The sequence below is a fragment of the Ahaetulla prasina genome, chromosome 4 (genome assembly GCF_028640845.1).
Source record: "Ahaetulla prasina isolate Xishuangbanna chromosome 4, ASM2864084v1, whole genome shotgun sequence".
In the NCBI taxonomy this organism is placed as follows: domain Eukaryota; kingdom Metazoa; phylum Chordata; class Lepidosauria; order Squamata; family Colubridae; genus Ahaetulla; species Ahaetulla prasina.
In genome coordinates this window covers 33883304-33903547 of record NC_080542.1, presented here as the reverse complement: position 1 = coordinate 33903547, position 20244 = coordinate 33883304, and the positions used below count along the sequence as shown (strand labels likewise).

Below are 20244 nucleotides of genomic sequence, written 5' to 3'. Positions count from 1 at the left end.
CTGTTTTATCGCCTTCTAAACAGATAGACCTTCACTTATGACCACAATTGAGCCCAAAATTTTTGCTGCTAAGCAACACAGTTGTTGAGGTTTTTCCCATTTTATGACATTTCTTGCCACAGTTGTTAAGTGAATCACTGCAGTTGTTAAGTTAGTAATATGATTCTTAAGTGAATGTGGCTTTCTCATTGAATTTGCTTGTCCGAAGGTTGCAAAAGGTGATTACATGACTCCGGGACCCTGCAACCATCATAAATAAATGCCAGTTGCCAAATGTCTGGTTTTTTTTAAACAGTTTATACATATTCTCTTTACATACATAAGTGCTTTGTGAACAGTGTATTGTCTGGATCAGTTTGCTTACCTAATAGAACTTTTCCAGTTCCTAATTTCTATCTCTATTCAACCATTGATAAAACAAGTCCCATGTTTGAAAATATTCTGTATCTTCTTTTTCTTTTATCTTTAATGTCAATCTGTCCATTTCTGCACAGTCTAGTATTTTTCTAATTGCATCTTCTTCAGTAGGTTTCTTTCTTTCTTCATTTTTCCAGTGCTGTGCAAATACAATTCTTACTGCTGTCAAAACATGTAATATTAAATATATATTCCCTTTATCTTACTTTTCTGGTACTATACCTAACAAAAAATATCCCTGGATATATACTGCTTTAACATTTTTTCTAATCATGTATGTATTTTTGTCCAAAATGTTTTTACTTTTGCACACATCCACCACATTCGATAATTTGTGCCTGATTATATTTCCAACATTTGGCAGACACGTTTTTAAACATCTTTGCTAATCTCGCCGGCGATCAGTGCCATCTGTAGGACATTTTATATAGGTTTTCCTTGTAAGAAGTTGCCATTGTCTACTTATAGTTTCTTTCCCAATTTTTTTGCCATTTGTCTAATTCTATAGCGTATCCAAAAGTTTTTGCCCATACTATCCTTGTCTCTTTTACCTGTTCATCTTCCATTTTTAAGCTTAATAAGAAGTTGTATATTTTCTTTATTAACTTTTCATCTACCACTAATATTATTTGATCAAAAGTTGTTTTCTCTTTATAAAAGCCTTGTCTTGATATCTTTCTCATATCTCGATCGTATTTGCATATGCGGCCACCATATTAAGTCAACACCTTGATTCTGCAATTCTTGGTTTTTTTTTATTATTTGCATTTATATCCTGCCCTTCTCCGAAGACTCAGGGCGGCTTACACTATGTTAAGCAATAGTCTTCATCCATTTGTATATTATATACAAAGTCAACTTATTGCCCCCAACAATCTGGGTCCTCATTTTACCTACCTTATAAAGGATGGAAGGCTGAGTCAATCTTGGGCCTGGTGGGACTTGAACCTGCAGTAATTGCAAGCAGCTGCTGTTAATAACAGACTGTCTTAGCAGTCTGAGCCACTCAAGGACCCTTGTTTAGTTTTAAGTTCCGCTTCCACATTCAAAACATCTTTATATGTTAAGATTTTTTCCAGATTTACTACATTTGGATGTATAAATACTTCATTGTTGAAAGCCAGACTGGTATTTTCATATAAATATTTGCTTTCCCTTTTTCCCATACTAGATACAGGGTGTTTCTTACATAATGTCTTTGAAAATATCTATAAGTTTTATTTTTATCAAACCATAGAAAGGCATGCCATCCTAATTGGAGATCATGACTTTCCAAAAACAATAATCTTCTATATCTGAGAGTTATCCATTCCCAAGGGTCTGAATTTTGATCATGTGACATTGGGGATGCTGCTGCAATCATAAGTGTGAAAAACAATCGTAAGTCACTTTTTTCAGTCCCATTGTAACTAAATGGAATATTGGAATATTGCATCCAGTTTTGGTCGCCACGATGTAAAAAAGATGCTGAGACTCTAGAAAGAGTGCAGAGAAGAGCAACAAAGATGATTAGGGGACTGGAGGCTAAAACATGAAGAACGGTTGCAGGAACTGGGTATGTCTAGTTTAATGAAAAGAAGGACTGGGGGAGACATGATAGCTGTGTTCCAATATCTCAGGGGTTGCCACAAAGAAGAGGGAGTTGGGCTGTTCTCCAAAGCACCTGAGGGTAGAACAAGAAGCAATGGGTGGAAACTGATCAAAGAAAGAAGCAACTTAGAACTAAGGAGAAATTTCCTGACAGTTAGAACAATTAATAAGTGGAATGACTTGCCTGCAGAAGTTGTGAATGCTCCAGCACTGGAAATTTTTAAGAAAATGTTGGATAACCATCTGGCTGAGATGGTGTAGGGTTTCTTGCCTGGGCAGGGGGTTGGACTAGAAGGCCTCCAAGGTCCCTTCCAACTCTGTTGTTATATTATATTAAATGATCACTAAACAAATGGTTGTAAATTGAAAACAACTTGTAATTGTGTATTTACAAAGTTTCTCTCACAAGAACCAACTGCATGCATCTGGCACAGTGGCTTAATCTGTAAAAATCTATTAAAAATTAAGGTTAGAGTTAGGAATATCCATAAGCGAACAATTAAAAGCTTGAGAAGAGTAGCAGCGTTACCATTCTGAAAACTACTGCCTTATTTTGTGTTTAATTATATTTTACCCAGAAGTTAAGAATAAAATAGCCTAAAATCACATTAAAAAAGTAGTAAGGCCACACCTGGAATATTGCATCCAGTTTTGGTCACCGCCATTACAAAAAAGATGTTGAGATTTTGGAAAAAGTGCAAAGAAGATCAGCTAAGATGATTAAAGGCCTGGAGACAAAAACATATGAAGAATGGTTGCAGGATTTGAGTTTGGCTAGTCTAGAGAAAAGAAGGACTGGGTGGAGGGGATGGGACATGATAGCAGTATTCCAATATTTGAGAGATTACCACAAAGAGGAGGGGGATGACTTTTTCAAAGCACCAGAAGGCAAGACAAGAAATAATGGATAGAAACTGATCAAGGAAAGAAGCAACCTGAAATTAAGGGGAAACTTCATGACAGTGAGGACAATTAACCAGTGGAACAGCTTGCCACCAGAAGTTGTGGGTGCTTCATCACTGGAGGTTTTTAAGAGGAGACTGGATAGTCACTTATCTGAAATGGGATAGGGTCTCCTGCTTGAGCAAAGGGTTGGAATAGAAGACCTCAATGTCCCTTCCAGCTCTATTCTGATTAATTGATTTGGCCAACAATTCACCAGTGGAAGGAATTAGCTTATTGTTGGTGTCTTTAAGGAGCCAGAGAAAGAGAATGAGAAAATGAAGCATGGAAAGGCAAAACCGGTAGCCTTCTGGGTGCAATTCAAGGTTTTGGTTACCATCTTCAAAGCGCTCCATGGCTTAGGACCGGGATACCTTCAAGACCGCCTTCTGCCGCCGATTGCCTCCCAACGACCCGTGCGCTCCCACAGAGTGGGCCTCCTCAGGGTGCCGTCGACCAAACAATGTAGGTTGGCGATCCCCAGGGGGAGGGCCTTCTCTGTGGCGGCACCTGCCCTGTGGAACGAGCTCCCTCCGGGATTACGACAACTCCCCGACCTCCGGACCTTCAGACGTGAACTGAAGACTTTATTATTTCAGCGCGCTGGACTAGCCTAAGAATAAAATGTTTTAGCTAAATTTTAATGGGGTTTTTAATCGGTTTTTACCGTTTTTAGTGATCTGGCTATTATAATATTTAGTTTTAATTGGGTTTTTAAATGTTTATTTATTATATTGCTTTTAATATGCCTGTGAACCGCCCTGAGTCCTACGGGAGATGGTGCGGTATATAAGTTTGATTAATAAATAATAAATAAATAAATAAATAAATAAACCATGAGTAATATGAATGTTATTCTATGCTTTTACTCTTTCCAAAAGCAAAGTTATTAAGAGTGAACACGATTGAAGTGAAAGTCTGCAGGAACTTTACAAAAGACAGTACCCTATGGTTCCTCCCTATCGTTCCTCCCAGTATACTTTTGTATGGAGTTATAATTTTTTTCCTGGAACATTTTTTTCTGGGAAGATTGCAGCCCCCTCTGCCAGCTATAGTTTTATTCTTGAATATTCTTGAACACCTAGTAAAATAGAGTAATACAATTAAATGATGTGAGAGGCATTGCTTTGTTTGAAAATATAATTCTCCATAAGAAGGGGGAGGGGAAGTTGCATCTTCATTTACTTTCTGGTCAATTGGTACTTTGTGGTTAGATGGACTTGATCATCATTACAACCATTTGTGACAGGTCTTACAACTTGCTTTCAAAATGTGAGAAATCATGAAAAAAGCGGATATTATGCTGTCTCCTGTTCGGTGGATATTTCTTTCATTTTTACCCAGAGAATCTCCAGACAGCAAAGTTGCTTCTTCACTTCCTATTTCAGGTTTCCAGCAATTTTATAGGCTAAGCTATGAAACAGATTGGTTGAACAGCATCCAAATTTAACTGGGTTGAATTTGAATCTTTGTCTCCCCTAGTCCTAGCTTTCAAGTTAAAGGTATAAGAAGGCAGGGAGAAAAAAAGAAGAAATTAAACCAGGATAAAATTTGAATCTTAGATCGAACATCAAACATGCCATCACTGTGGGAAGGATGCTGCGAATGGAAGCTGGAGAAGAATTAGCTCTATTAAGAAGAGACCCTTGAGTACCCCATTCTACTCAGCTGAAATGTTCTTTCATAATGATCCTTGTTTTTCACAGTGTTTTAAGTAATTGTAATGCAAAGTGTTAATAACATTTGACAATGTTGCTTCAGAAGCAAGCATTAAAATGAATGTGGTCAGGGAAGCTGAAAAAGAAAGTCTAGAAACTTCTGGGTAGAATAATATACCTTTTATAGCTAGCACTAGGAATTTGGAATTTCTTTGTTTTTTTCCAATCCAGCCACCCTAACCAAGTTTTTAATTTCTTCTTTAGTTTGACACAATGAATAATTGGCCAGTTGAAAGAAAGGCCATGAGAACCCCTCCCTTAAAAACCTAATCTCTGTAGGAAATTATTATTTGCAGACATTTTCCAATTAATTGCTAGTGCATAAGAAGTAATGGAAACAGCTTAATTAGTAAAAAAAAAATCTCAGAACATGCTTGCTCTTAATGTAGTTGTGGAACAAGGTGACTACCTGAATAGGGAAATTGAGGGTCACAAGTACAGGGAATAGGTTATTATATTGAAATATATATATGCATAGGTTTTGCAGACATGTCAAAGGCAATGACTTTTGAAAGGAGGACCTTGAAGGGGGCAATGTACTAATTATGGCATGGTATGCTATTTGTTACTGGAAAAAGTCGGGGCAAAAGTGCTGATTATTGCCAGATAATTCAAATGCAAGTTAAGCAATGTTAAAAAATGGCTGGATAACTTAACAGGAGTTGTCTTAAGGAGGGCTTATGGAGAAATAGATATAAAAATTGTACTGTTGAAGGAGTGGCCTTTGCACAGGCCTAGTGGTAGTGATCCCTATGTGTTCTTTCTTTTGCGCAAAATAAAGCTTTTGAAAATCTCCATTTTGATGTGTAGTTTCATTGGGCATTGCACACTGGGCAGAACCGGTTTTCTGGGACAACACATTTGTGATCTATGGCCCTCCTGCTTAGTCTGCTGCCCAGATATTAATTGGGAGAGATCTTTGTCAAGACTTTTGCTCTCCTTTCTGATGTTCCACTTTCAGTGAGATTTGGACTGGATTATTCCTCAGGTAAGGATACTTCCTCTTATTCAAGGCCTCAGTTTGTACTTTGGGCACAGTACGCAAAACCCAGCCTATTTGAGATAGATCTATAATTCTGGGAAAGGTGGAAGGAAATAGAAGAAGACCAGCTGCAAGATGGAAGGATTCAGTTACAGTGGCAATGGATGCACTGTTAGAAGACCTAAAAGTTCAGGTTAGAGATAGATCATCGTGGAGAAAATCTACCTGCAGTATGGGAGTACTAAAAGTCAACTCTGACTTCATGTCAATCAATCAATCAAGGATATTTTTAAAAATCCAGCCATTGTAATGCAAGCCCTTGAGCACTATATTTACACTGAGATCCACTCAGATGCTCTTGTTGGTACATAAAAGAAAAATCTGGATGATAACCAAATGACACAAATATCTTTATCAAGTGTGCCTCTGATCTTGAATTTATAGAGCAAGATACAGTGCCCATAGATGTATTCCATAAGACATACTCCTTGCTTTCAAACAATATTAAGTTCAGATAACATTTTTATTGAGTTATAAAGTAATATAAAATACAAAGTACAAAGCAAATAGGAAAGAAGTGGGCAGGGAAAGGGGAAGGAGGAAAGATAAGAAAAAAAAAGAAAAAGAAGCATTGACTTCCGACTCTCTCTGTTACAGTAAAATAAGGCATTGACATCAAATCACATTTTTTTACTTTTTCCTAATAGTATAAACAAGTGATTTCTATTAAGACCAATCAGTCTAATCAGTAAAACCCAAAGTCAAAGTTTAGTTCTTCTCCACATCAAGCACGAAGTTCAGAAGCTGTCTCCATGTGGAAACAAAAGCGCTTATGTTCTTTTCTTTAATCAAGGTGGTCAATTTTACCATTTTGGCTAACTTCATCAATTTCTGCAACTAAGCAATATTAAGTCACATCCCCTATAGCTCTCCAGAAGAGGAACTCGGAGATCAACACAAACTGAAAAAGAGAGAGGCCAGGATGCGGATTGATAATCTGGCAAGATATAATGTGTGTGGAGATCAGAGTGTGTTACTCATCTAGTCACCAAGGAAATAAACCATAAATAATAAATAGGGCGATACTGTTGGATTGGATTCTTCCTTCTTCAAGGAAGAAATGGAGATTCAAATCTCCTTTTTAGTCCTTATGCAGGTTGGCCTCGAATTACAATCCCAACTGAGCCCAAAATTTCCATTACTAAGGAAGACAGTTGTTAAGTGAGCTTCACCCCATTTTACAATCTTTTTCACCATAGTTATTAAGTGAATCACTGCAGTTGCATTAGTAACATGTTTGTTAAGTGAATCTGGCTTCCCCATTGACTTTGCTTGTCAGAAAGTTGCAGAGTGGGATCCTGTGACGGCAGGACAGTTGTTATACATACCAGTTGCCAAGTGTCTGAATTTTAATCACGTGACCATGGGAATGCTACAAACGTTGTAAGTCTGAAAAATAGTCATTGAATCCCTTTTTCCAATGAGATTGCAACTTCCAACAGTCACTAAACAAATGGTTTTCAGTCAAAGACCACCTGTAAAGCAGATTCCAAAAGGGTCACTGTAAAAGATAGGAGGTGGGAGTATCAGCTTTTCTGCCATGCAAACAGGCAGGCATCCATTAAAGAGATGCAGACAATGTTTTATCTGGCTGTATTTTTCCATCATTTCACTTCCTGGTATCTGGAGGCAGCAATGGAAGGAGTGGAGGATTTTATTATTTATTTATTTATTGCTTTTTCTTTCATGTATTTATTTACTTTCTTAAAGTTTTATGGCCGCCCAGCCCATTCTCCATGACTCTTGATGGCTTACAAAGATGAAAACCCAATATAAAAACAATAAAAAGCAATAAACCTCGACTTCCCCTGACAATCAGTCAATCAAATAAGCCACTTGATGGGCTCCATCCCACTTCGGGTTCCCCAGGCCTATTGGCAAAGCCAGGAGGTCTTCACGCCCTTGCAAAAGAATGACAAAGTGGGGGACATGATGCTCCACGGGGAGAGAGCCATAGGGAGGGAGGCACCATGGAAAGGCCCTTCTTCTTGGCCCTGCTAGATGTACCTCCTTAGGAGAGGAGGCCCATAGTATTTTCTCCTCTCTGCTCTGCTGGGTCGGGTAAATGTGACTGGGAAAAGATGGCCCTTCTAACTAAGGATATGTTAGCTGTTCATTAAATGTAGCCACTATTTCTTTTTGCTCCCCAAAACCACTCACTTTCCGTGACTTGCTACTTATTTTCAATGGTGCACTCTTAAAAGAACATCAGGCCACAGATGACATATGTTTTGCAATAAATTTTTGCAATCTACACCTTTGCAGAGTTTCTACGCATATCAACAAGCGAAGCCTCTATCCAGATTTCTTTCTTGGCAAGCCTTGGAAGAGGCACACACATGCTAGCTAAGACTCTGTGGATCAGGGCTTGTTCTGCAGTTTTGCGCAGATTTCATAGACATCGGCTGGGTTCTCCTAATATACTAAGCCATGGATATTTTACTATGGTTTATTTCATAATTAAAGGTAAGGATAAAGGTTCCCCTCGCACATACGTGCTAGTTGTTGCCGACTCTGGGGGGTGGTGCTCATCTCCGTTTCAAAGCCGAAGAGCCAGCGCTGTCCGAAGATGTCTCCGTGATCATGTGGCCGGCATGACTCAACACCAAAGGCACATGGAACACTGTTACCTTCCCACCAAAGTGGTCCCTATTTTTTCTATTTGCATTTTTACGTGCTTTTGAAACTGCTAGGTTGGCAGAAGCTGGGAGCTCACCCCGTTACACGGCGGCACTAGGGATTCGAACCGCTGAGCTGCCGACCTAGCCCCTGAGCCACCGCGTCTCTTCCATAATTTCATAATTAAGGACTTAATTAAGAATTAATTAATTAATTAATTAAGACTTAATTAATAATTAAGAAGTTTCATAATTTCATAATTAAGTCCCTTCCTTAATTTCATAATTAAGGAGTCACAAATGGTCAGGTTCACTCAACACACTAAAAAAGTTTTTCAAACACAGCAACTTTTAAGATGGGCTTCAACTCCCAGAATTCCTTGGCCAGCAAAGGTATTTAGGGAATTCTAAGAGTTCAAGGCCATACATTTTAAAATTGCCAAGTTTGAAAAACACTGAACCAAACCAAAAACAACCCTTCAGAACGTTGGTTTTAATAAGAAAACCTGTAGAAATATTTCTACTGTAACTTGGCCAGTGTTTGTCATCCCATCAATCAAGCCCTTCCTATTTTCATCACCGGGTCCCTGAAGTACATCTTCTAGCCAGCACAATTTAGAATATATTTTGCATTTAATTTCAGGAACCAGGTCACTGACCTTTTTGTATATCTACAAATTCCAATTATCGGCAGGGAGAGCTTGAGTGCCTCTTCAGTTTCCAATTTCCTCCAAAAGACGATTGGAAATGAAAATTGAGGTTTCCAGAAACACAGTGCTTGTGATCAGTGAAGCGCTGGGGGGGGAAATCTGCTTCAATGTGTGGCCAGTGTTTTGCAGTGATGGAAGAGATGGGGGAAGGAAAACAGGGGCTTGAGGTCTTGAGGTCCTGTGAAACAGATGGGGAAGTTTAGCAATGAAGATTTAGACCCTGTTGCCAGGGTAGGTACAAGAACAGCCCTGAGTCATCTATATTATACTTTTTGCGAGTACTGTCCGCTTTAGCCAAGGGTTCAGCAAGACCATAGTTGACTCCCAATTTGTGAGGTGACACTGGACTTCTCAGCCCACCCTACATTAGGGAAGATCAAATAGGTGCTGGTGTGTTCATATCAGGAGCTAAATAATAATATATCATTAGCTCCCAGTCAAAATTTCCCAACTTTTTACTCTTCGCGTATGTTGGACTAATATTCCAATATACCCAGGAATAACTGATTCAGAGAAAAGAAGTTGATCATGAGAACTATCATGATACTAGTCATTCCTCAAGGCAACATGCATAGCCTTTCTTCCTATTTCTTGCTATTACAACAATCCTGTGAAGTGAGGTGGCTGAGAGTGACTCAGCCAAAATCATCTAGAAAGGGCCTCAGTGGCTGAAGGAAGATTAGAAACTGAGGCTTTCTACTCCTAGTCCAAAACCTTAACCTTGCACTAACTCTTCTTCCCCACTAGGTGCCGCTCACTTCATATCTTTAAATGGGCAACTGCCAGAGATTTTGCCTAATGGTAGAAGAGCCCATGTAGGAGAACAGGGGGAAAGAGATGCTTCTTCAGATAACCTGGGCCTAAGCCTTAAAATGCTTTGAAGGCTAAGCAGCACTTTTGAGTTTAGCTTGTGGCAAAAAATGTGGCAAGGGCCAGCAGTGCTGATTGCAGAGCACTAGTGTCAAGCGACTACAGAGTAAAAAATGGTTGCTATTAGCTGTCCCTTCCCCAACACCGTCTGTAGCTGACTGAAATTCTGAGAGCATTTTCAAGGCAGCTCCATAATATACTTACATTATTGCTGAATTCTCCACCAGAGGTTGCCAATGCACAAATAATTGTTGTAAGACTCCTTCTCTCCAGGAAGTGCCATAATTAACAAACGTTTGATGTGTTCGTTCATTCGTTCATTGAATCCAAAACCAATTATCCAGTACAAGCCATGATGACATGATATGTCGTCATATTAGCACAATTCGCATCACAGAGAAATAAGGGTGATATACTAGGGAAGGTACGGAAGAAAACAAACCCGGGCTCTACTCCACCCTTATCAGGGAAGATCTCTGGGTGAGAGCCTATAAGGTAGAGCAGACCAAGAAACCAGTGCTCCATAGGTCTAAAACTACTTTCATTGGAACAGCAATAGCAACAAAAACTTGCAACTCTGCATGTGCTTCCCTCCCCTTCATTTATCTTGGTGTAAATCAGAAAGAAGCTTCTATGAGACATTTTCTCAAATTAGTTTCTGGGGATAAACTCAAGACCCACTTGTCTGATTGCTGCCTTGGCGGAAGGTCTTCCTCCTGTCCTTCAAAGCCATTCCCTATCAGGTGTCTTTGGGCCAGCTGTTCTCTCATTTAGCTCTAGCACATAGGATTATTGTTGGGGAGGGAATAGGAGAAGAAAACACATCTGTTTGTCACCTTGAATGAAAGGCAGAATATAAATCAAATAAATACATAAATAGAAAGCACAAAAAATATTATGTAATAGGCACAACATGACTGATGCAAAGTACACGATTTGTGCAATGATGTCGTCATGCACGCGACATCTCTTGCCCCTGCTGTGGATGCCCATGGAGCCATGAGCAATTCCAGCACATCTGGAATTTTAGCCAAGTTGACTTAAAAAAAAACAAAAAAACAAACCAAGCAGAATTTGGAATTTTAGATCAGGTTTAAAGAATCATAGTAAAACAACATTTGAAAACCACCAAAAGACTATTTCTTGCCCCTTGTCTTATTTCTCCTGCGAGTCAAAAGGCCCTTCCAATTCATTCCAGTTCTTCTCCTGATTCTTCTTCCTGTTCCTTTCTGCCATCACAATGGCAGCGATCACTGTCACCAGGACAGTGACTGTGATCACCAAGACAGTGGCTGTCTCTGCCATGCAGAGCTGACTGTCCACAGAAACAAGAGGCAAGCCAGCTAATTGCCAAGGGCTGAAACAGGTGAGGTTCTCATAATCATCCACATGAAGGTGCCGAACACTCGTGATTTTGCCAAAAACCCTTTGGAGATCACAGTCGCAGGCCCATGGGTTACCAGCCAGCTGGATGTGGGTGCTGACTGTTTGGATATTCAGGAAAGTCTTAAATTTTAGGTGGATGAGCCGGTTGCCAGTCAAAGCCAGAAAATTCATGTTATGTAAGGAAGTGAAAGCCTCCACTTCAATGAAGCTGATGTTGTTCCTGTTAAGCAAAAGAACTTCCAGGTTCTGCAGCATAAAAAAGAAGCCATTATAGATAACTGTAAGCCTGTTAGACTGAAGGTAGAGATGTCGGAGCCTGGAGAGTCCTCGGAAAGTCCCTTTCTCAATCGAAGAGACCAGATTGTGGCTCAAGTCCAGCTTCTCCAAGTTCTCCATATACTGCAAGCTTTCAAAACCCAAAGCTATCAAACAGTTGTGGGCCACCTTAAGATCCTTCAGGGAGGTCAACTCATTTGAGAAGTCATGTGGTAAGCGAGCAAGCAGGTTGTAGCTGAGGTCCATCTTCTCCAGGAAACTCAGGGACGTGAATGTCTGGGGCCAAATCTTTGCAATGGAATTGTGGGACAGAAGAAGGATCTTCAAAGACCACAAAGCATCAAAGTAGCCTACCTCTAGCACACTCAAGTTGTTGTGTCTCAAGTTCAGCATCCATGTATTGTGAGGGATGCCGTGAGGAACATGGGCCAAGTGCCGATTGTGACAGTCCACAAAATTGGAGGATTCATAGCAGAAGCATAGATGGGGGCAAATCTTGGATGTTTCAGCCCCATGAACAGAGAAGAAAAGAGCAGGTATAAACAAGAGGTACATTTCTAAGAGGCCTGCAACAGAAATTATTCTTGCTGCGCACTTGCAAAGCCCACAGAAAAGAAATGGAGATCTATGCTCCTGCGCTCCAGATCCTTGTCAGCTTCTATAGATGGGAGAAGAGAGTCAGATTTCCCCAGAGGAACCCATCACAAAGAGCTCTTTGTCAAGTGATTAGCTAAGAGCTTCCTTGGACTTTAGCCTTGAAGAAGAACAACAGGCAACTTGAGTGAACAAGAGAGGAGGAAGGAATCAGAGACCTGTAACTGGAGCAGTGGCATTTTCTGTAAGATTAGAAACGTATTTATACCTTGGTTTCTCTGTTTTCAGCACTCACTGGTTGATCTTTGATAGACTAAATCCAGGGCAAAAAAAATGGCTCTTTTTCAATAGCAAAATATTAGGCAAAAAAAGAGGGAAGAGGCATTGATTGGTATATTTGTAATAGAAGTAAATATGATTGTTAGCATTAGTTGCATATAGGTTTGGGCAAACAAACAAAAAATCTTCCATCTCTGAACCATGCATATTTATGCCAGGCATAGAACACACAAGGAGACATGAAAAAACATGCTAGGGATAAATCGCCATGGAGAAAATCTATCTATCTGGTTGCTAGGAGTCAAAAATGACTGGATGGCACATAATCAATCAAATATTAAGGAATTTTTCATGCTGCCCTCCTGCATTGTGCATGAACTCTAGAGCACTAAATGAAGCCACAAATTCATTTAGCAATGTTGATATGCTAGAAAATGTTCCTGCTTCTGAGATTCAGCTGTCAGTTAACATTCTACTGGCCTTGACATTAAATGCATTTGGCCAGTAAAATGATGAAACTGTTTTTTTAATAAATTGTCTAAGTATCCTAATATTTGCAATAAGGCGCACTTGTGCACAAAGTATAGCTTAGAAAGTTTGATTATTGGTGACTTCAGGTTTACATCAATGCAATTTTCTTCACATTCTTACAAATGTGAGTTGGCATTGTCTCCTGGTACAGTTTCCAGCTTCCCAATCCAGTATACAACCATATATATTTCCTGGAGGTATCCTATTCAGGAACAAGGTTCCTGCTAGCTTCTACGGTTATCTTGTTACGGATGATGGTCAGAGGTTAGTCTTCTACTTCAAAGCAATTTTGAAAAATTGTCCCATAAGACCTAGTATGAAGATCAAAGAAAGATCAAAAAGCAGAGAAATCAAAGACCCATCAATAGCTCATAAGCAGAAAAATCAGGTGGTCGTTAAAATAGCTTAAGAAAGGAAGACAATGAACGTTGCTGCAAATGTCCACAACACAGAGATATATAAAACTGTTCTGTTTCTTATCTCTCCATTCTCTCTCCACGCTCCATATATTTTTCTTTCACATATATGCCCAACTTTCTCTCTGTACTCACTCACTTTGATTGTATTCTATAAGATGTCAAGGAGACAGAAATATAGCTGCTTTTTGTGAACAGAGGGGAAACTTTAAAAAAATCAGACTGTGCAGTATAATTCCAGATATTTGGCCTACGACTCTTTAGACTCTTATATCACTTAAGATTCCTATGTAAACTGTAAGAATATTTCTTGAAAATGTAAAATGAAGGGATTCTGCAAATCCTAGGCAACATTATGATTGGAGGGAGATTGTTACCTTGGGATGCTTCTGTTTCCTCTTGGGTGAGAGCAAGGATTGTAGCAGTGGGTTGTGGGTAACTTTTCCTTCATCTGAGTGAGAGGCAATGAGTGGCTGGATAGTTGAATGTGAGTGGTTTATCTAGTGCCTAGATAACGAAGTGCTGTGTGTAAGGCAGAATCATGTCTGTGGCCGGTATGTACCTTTCTGATGGTATGGTGTGTAGTTTGGTTGGAGCGGGAGACTGGATGGCTGGAGGAGAAACAGTAGTCAGGTTATTAGTAACGACAGGTAGAAGCAGGTATGGCAGGTGGCCTCGATGTGTCCAGTCCCTTATGGACTACCTGGCCATCAGCATTCCAGAGATCCTGGTTTTTAGCTCTGCTGCTTAAATGCACAGTCAGCCTTCAGTAAAACTTGATTCCCAATTTAACTGGGAATCAGAGGGCTGACCTTGTCTAGATTAGCAAAATCTGGCTCGGCCTAGAAGGGAAGGAGATGTTCCTCTCTTGCATATGGATTCAGCTGGGTATTGTGCATTAACCATGAGCCAGGCTCAAGTTGAAGATGTAGCAATCATGATCCAAGAAACTTTAGTAGCTTTCATGGGCAGATTGCCAGGTACGAAGAAGCATTGTTTGTGAAATGGGGCTGCAAAAATCAGAACTTCTTTGATGCAAGTCAACTTTCCTATCAAAGCTGCTGGAATCCATGGCCAATTTGGAGATGGAGTACCCTGGGGATTTGGTCCTGGGGGATTTCAATTATCTTTGAGCACAGACTCCGAGGCAGCTTGAGAGTTCATGGAACCATGGCAACCATGGACCTGACTCAAATTATCTCTGGCCTGACTCACAATGGAGGCCACACGTTAGACCTGGTCTCTGCTTGCTAGCTAGCTGGCTAAATAAATTAAACAAACAAACATCTCTTGGCAATAGTGGTGTGATTAGGAATTGGTGGCTATTCCTATTAGTTCTTTGCCATGGACCAATCGTTCTTTGATCCCTTTGGAGTTATTTCTTCCCACAGGTCCACCCCAGATACCTGACGGACCCTATCGGTTTCAGGTATAACTTGTCTTCCTAGGATTCTAATGCCTGGTTTGATTAAGGCCTTAGTTGCTGATTGCAATGAGACAGCAATTTTGACCTTGGAAACCTCAATCACTGTCTTCATTGGACTGTTACTAATGTTTATTTGTTTTTTACTTCTCCCCAATTCACATTCGTCCAAGTTTGTTGATACTTGTGCCTTCATTTTGTGCCTGCCTGGTGGCCTATTCTTACAGCACTGTCCTGTAGATCTCCAACTGTAGATGTACAGGATCATCCTACATTGTTCACATGGAACTGAGCATGAATAGGGGCACCTATGGAAGAAACCAGGCAGAGGAAAGCTATTGTATCACTTTCTTTAGTTAGCATCTTATTTAAATTAATAGGATTCTAGAAAGGGTTCCAGACAGATACTTTGTGACCAACTGTTTTCATTTTCATTAAATTTCTCATCGCAACGGAGGCAATCCTGTTCAACCCATGTTTGATATAATGGATCACGGATACCTATTCTCATATTGAGTATGTATGGTGATAAAAGAATATCAGCCTGGATGAATGAATCACTTTGCATTTATTACGTCATATGATAGTATAAAGCGATATTTCTCAACTTCACTAACTTCAAAATGCGATTTCCAGGAGATGTCCACACATCTTAAAGTGCTTGAGACATAAAAACTCTGCTGTAAAGTATTATTTTTGAAAAAGGAGATCAGGGGGGATGGAAAAGGATTGTAAATCTGGATAATAAACTTTTATTTTGACGGAAAAACTGTTTATTGGAAACATTTGTGAAAGAACAAAAGAGGAACAAGGTAGTGATTCAAATAAGTATTTAAAATAAAAAGAAAAGCTATACTTATTTTAGAAGCATGATTATAGCAGCCTGCAGTCTGACCCTCAAAGTAATATCTATTTGTTATGAAATCAGACCCTACCTGTCTGTTCTGTCAATTTCCTGTTCCAAAATCAAGAAATAGATTTAAAAATGCATTTAGCCCCCTTCCTCAATGAATGCCCATGGGAAATCTATTGGTTTTATTTATATTTAACACTTGTAGTTTAGCAACTGGTCCTTGGATTAATCCAGGGAGTAGGAGTAGACTAATCACAGACGCAGTTAAAGCCACTTATCTTTGTTCTGCTATATTTAGGTTGTTGGAACACTTTTAATTCTAAAAATGTCTCATACTTTTGCAGCAGAACATGGAACATGACAAAGACCAGTTTCCCTTAAAAGTTTAGATAGGATAATATTAAAACAAACGATCAAAAGGGACATTGTGTAGTAAAATTTGCCCAATTAATTTCAATAGAGGATACTCCTTACGAAGTATGCAATCTTAAGCAGATATTTCCATGGAAATTAACTTTCTTAACCGTGAAATGATTGTACCTATATAATTCATTATAAATTAAGGGGCAATGGTATATAATTGACAAGTATACAGTATATTGTCGAGAGCCAGTGTGAGGCAGCAATTAACGTACTGGATTCGGTTGTGAGTTCTAATTTTAGGCATGGAAGCTAGCTAAGTGACTCTGAGCCAATCAGAAGAACACAGTCAGTGCCTTGATGGATTGCGTCCTGGCTCACTTGTTCCAGTATCCTGTTCTTACAGAACCAACCATGTACACAAGGAAGTCCACTAATCGCCCAAAGTTGGCCTTCAGTGGTAGAGGTACTGCTTTTAAGAAGAATATCACGGTTTCTTATCTTAATCCACATGTTAGTTATTATGGGAAAAAGAGGAGGAGCAGGAGCAATACTCACACTGCCTTGAGTTGCAATAAATAAAGGCAGGATAAAAATTTAATAAATAAAATGAAACATTGGTTTATACTTTATGCTTAGTCTATAGGATCTATAGAAGAAAAGGTAGGGGGTGGCTGACTAACAAGCACCATGATAACATTCCACAAATTATGCATATTCCAAAATCTCTGTCCTTTGCATGATGTTACCTTGGCATCTTTTTATTTGTGCCATATACCTATGGCTCAGTTACAATGTAATTTGATTTGATTCATATTATGCCAACCAGGCTAGGATTTGTCAGCCATGATTAGTATTTAATGAGTGCGTACACATAGACAGTTATGGTTTATCCAGAGTTAATTATGACTATGTCCTATTGGTTTTGCTGTATTATTTTTGTATTTTTTATCTTGTCAGATGACTAATCTACAAAAATGTATCGTATAATATTGTGTGGCGTGGTGTGGCATGGAATGGCAATTGCATTGCATTGCATTGCAGTAAGAAACCAATGGTAAATTATGATCAATAGCATGAGTGAAACCAGTTCAAAGCAGAATGTATCAGAAATGAAAAGTTAGGGGTCAGATACCAGATCACCTTGCAAATGAGCATCTTTGCATTTTGACCAACACCAGTGGTATTAATTTTTAAGGATTAATCCTTTGCATGAATTTATAGGAGAAAAGCCTTTAGTTTAGACAGTTTAGAATATTTTAAAATAAAGTATCATATGACACTGTACCACAGTAGGTTTTTTGTGTGTATTTTCCAAACTCAGTTATTATTTTACAAGGTATGTTTTATGGCTTAGCAAACTATAAAACTCCAAACTCCAAAGACCTATGCAAGGGTCCTTTTTGTAGACTTTAGTTCAGCATTCAATACCATCATTCCAGACATTCTTCTAACTAAGCTAAACCAGCTACAGGTACCGGAACAGACTTGTAAGTGGATCACAAGCTTCCTAACAAACAGGAAGCAGCAGGTGAAGCTAAGCAAGATCACATCAAATACCTGTACAATTAGTACAGGGCCCCCCCAAGGCTGTGGGCTCTCCCCACTTCTCTTCTCTCTGTATACCAATGACTGCATCTCCAATGATCCATCTGTTAAGCTACTGAAGTTCGCAGATGACACAACAGTGGTTGGTCTCATTCGAGACAATGACGAATCCGCATATAGACGAGAGGTCGAACGACTAGCCTTGTGGTGCAACCAAAACAATCTGGAACTGAACACACTCAAAACCGTAGAAATGGTGGTAGACTTTAGGAAAAACCCTTCCATACTTCCACCTCTCACAATACTTGACAACACAGTATCAACAGTAGAAACCTTCAAATTTCTGGGTTCTATCATATCGCAAGATCTCAAATGGACAGCTAACATCAAAACATCATTAAAAAGGACAACAAAGAATGTTCTTTCTCGCCAACTCAGTAAGCTCAAACTGCCCAAGGAGCTGCTGATCCAATTCTACAGAGGAATTATTGAGTCTGTCATTTGCACCTCTATAACTGTCTGGTTCGGTTCTGCAACCCAACAAGAAAAACACAGACTTCAGAGGATAATTAGAACTGCAGAAAAATAATTGCTACCAACCTGCCTTCCATTGAGGACCTGTATACTGCACGAATCAAGAAGAGGGCCGTGAAAATATTTGCAGATCCCTCGCATCCTGGACATAAACTGTTTCAACTCCTACCCTCAAAATGACGCTATAGAGCACTGCACACCAGAACAACTAGACACAAGAACAGTTTTTTCCCGAAGGCCATCACTCTGCTAAACAAATAATTCCCTCAACACTGTCAGACTATTTACTGAATCTGCACTACTATTAATCGTTTCATAGTTCCCATCACCAATCTCTTTCCACTTATGACTGTATGACTATAACTTGTTGCTGGCAATCCTTATGATTTATATTGATATATTGATCATCAATTGTGTTGTAAATGTTGTACCTTGATGAAGGTATCTTTTCTTTTATGTACACTGAGAGCATATGCACCAAGACAAATTCCTTGTGTGTCCAATCACACTTGGCCAATAAAATTCTATTCTATTCTATTCTATTCTATTCTATTCTATTCTATTCTATTCTATTCTATTCTATTCTATTCTATATAAAGTTAAGCAGTTATGGTTCATTGAACAAGCCATGGCTTAATGCTAAGAGTGATTTTAGTCACTGACAGAAATTCTCTCAAATTATATCACTTTTTTTTTTCTGTCTTTGCTGCTATCTCATATTTGTCTCTAAATTTTTGTAGTCAAGACACCTCAAATCTAATTTATTTAGAATAATAACTCTGGAAGAAAGCAGCTGAAAGTCAAAAAGCAGATGGTTGAAGCAGCTACTGAATCATTTCTAAACGCACCACTTTCCTGGCATAAATGCAGTGGGTTTATCACAAAAATGTTTGTGTAATTTGTACTTTGGTTCTGAATTAGATTGCTGCTGAAACTTTGATTCCCAGTGCTAGCTATGTTCACAAAATGCGCCACCAGGTCAGATAAAGATCTAACAGATGTACTCACATGATTGACTAATTTTAATTAAACCTGTTATCTTAGGTTAGATGTGTTTGTGACATAGCATGCTTTGTGGGTCCAATCTGCCTGGTTATTTTATAGTTCAGTGCATTTTACAAAAGCAGAAAACGAAATAATTTTGTAAACAGACAGGCATGTGATGTGAAGGCAGCATGCAATGGAAAGCAAACTGTTAATGAAGAATGTTGAAAAATCAGGAGGAGGTTAAAATTAAGGGGCATGCATAAGAGCACAAAAGTGCCTACCGTTCCTGTCCTATTGTTCCCTTCATTATATCAAATTAATATAGCTGATGCATATTCTTTACTTATATATATATATATATATATTCTTCATTATATGTTTTTTTACTTATGACAATGTTTGTGTATACTGTTGTGACAAACTGAAATAAATTTTGATAAATTTTAAAATATGGATGACTCTAGATTAGTCAATCTCAGACCACCAAACTTCAGAAAGTTTGGGAATACAAATCCCCACATCCCCAAGTGGCAGGTTTCCCTGGAAGATGCCAATCAGGGAAAGTTTTCTAGATGAAATTAATGTGAAAAGTTAAACAAGATTAAACAGCAGGTAGTTCTTGCTTAACGAACGTTTATTCAACGACTTTTTGAAATTACGATCGTGATGAATGAAAGGATTTACATGAAATTATGTCAATTGCAGGTGCTCCTACGATCATATGATGAAAATGTGGGTGCTTAGCAGTCTGCCCATCCTTACAATCGATTGCAGTGCATCTATCTCTTCCTCCTGTCTCAGTTGTCCACTTGGCCTATTAGCATATGCAGAGATGTGTGATGCTGGGCCTGCTCCTAACCACACTTGTGAGGCCTCAGCCAGTTACATAGCTGACTAGCACGTGTGTTATAAAATTAAAAGGTAATAATGTTAGGTATCAGAGTTTATAGGATTGCCAAGTTCATTTAGTTGATAGTACAGGGTTCCACAACCATCCATTTCCACTACAGATGGATCTATGACAATTCAACACAACCACACCCAACTCACCATGGCCAAGTTGCCATACCCAACTTGCCGCAGCCAAATTGCTGTGGCCAACATGCTGAGGGAAAACCCAGTGCAGGATAATAATAATAATAATAATAAT

At 39.0% G+C, this 20244-nt stretch overlaps 1 protein-coding gene across 2 annotated transcripts; it reads right to left on the bottom strand.

Annotated features, from left to right (window-relative positions):
• Nucleotides 1-5898: 5898 nt before the first annotated feature.
• LOC131198664 (slit homolog 2 protein-like) lies at nucleotides 5899-17941 on the bottom strand. 2 transcript variants are annotated; one of them, XM_058183549.1, is made up of 2 exons: nucleotides 8987-17941; nucleotides 5899-7210 (listed from the first exon to the last, which is right to left on the bottom strand). In XM_058183549.1, exon 1 carries the CDS (start codon nucleotides 12122-12124, stop codon nucleotides 11063-11065), a length of 1062 nt encoding a protein of 353 aa, XP_058039532.1. In that variant the 5' UTR covers nucleotides 12125-17941; the 3' UTR covers nucleotides 5899-7210; nucleotides 8987-11062. The 2 variants fall into 2 exon arrangements, with proteins under 2 accessions (XP_058039532.1, XP_058039533.1); XM_058183550.1 differs by having other exon boundaries at nucleotides 5899-7184.
• Nucleotides 17942-20244: the final 2303 nt, after the last annotated feature.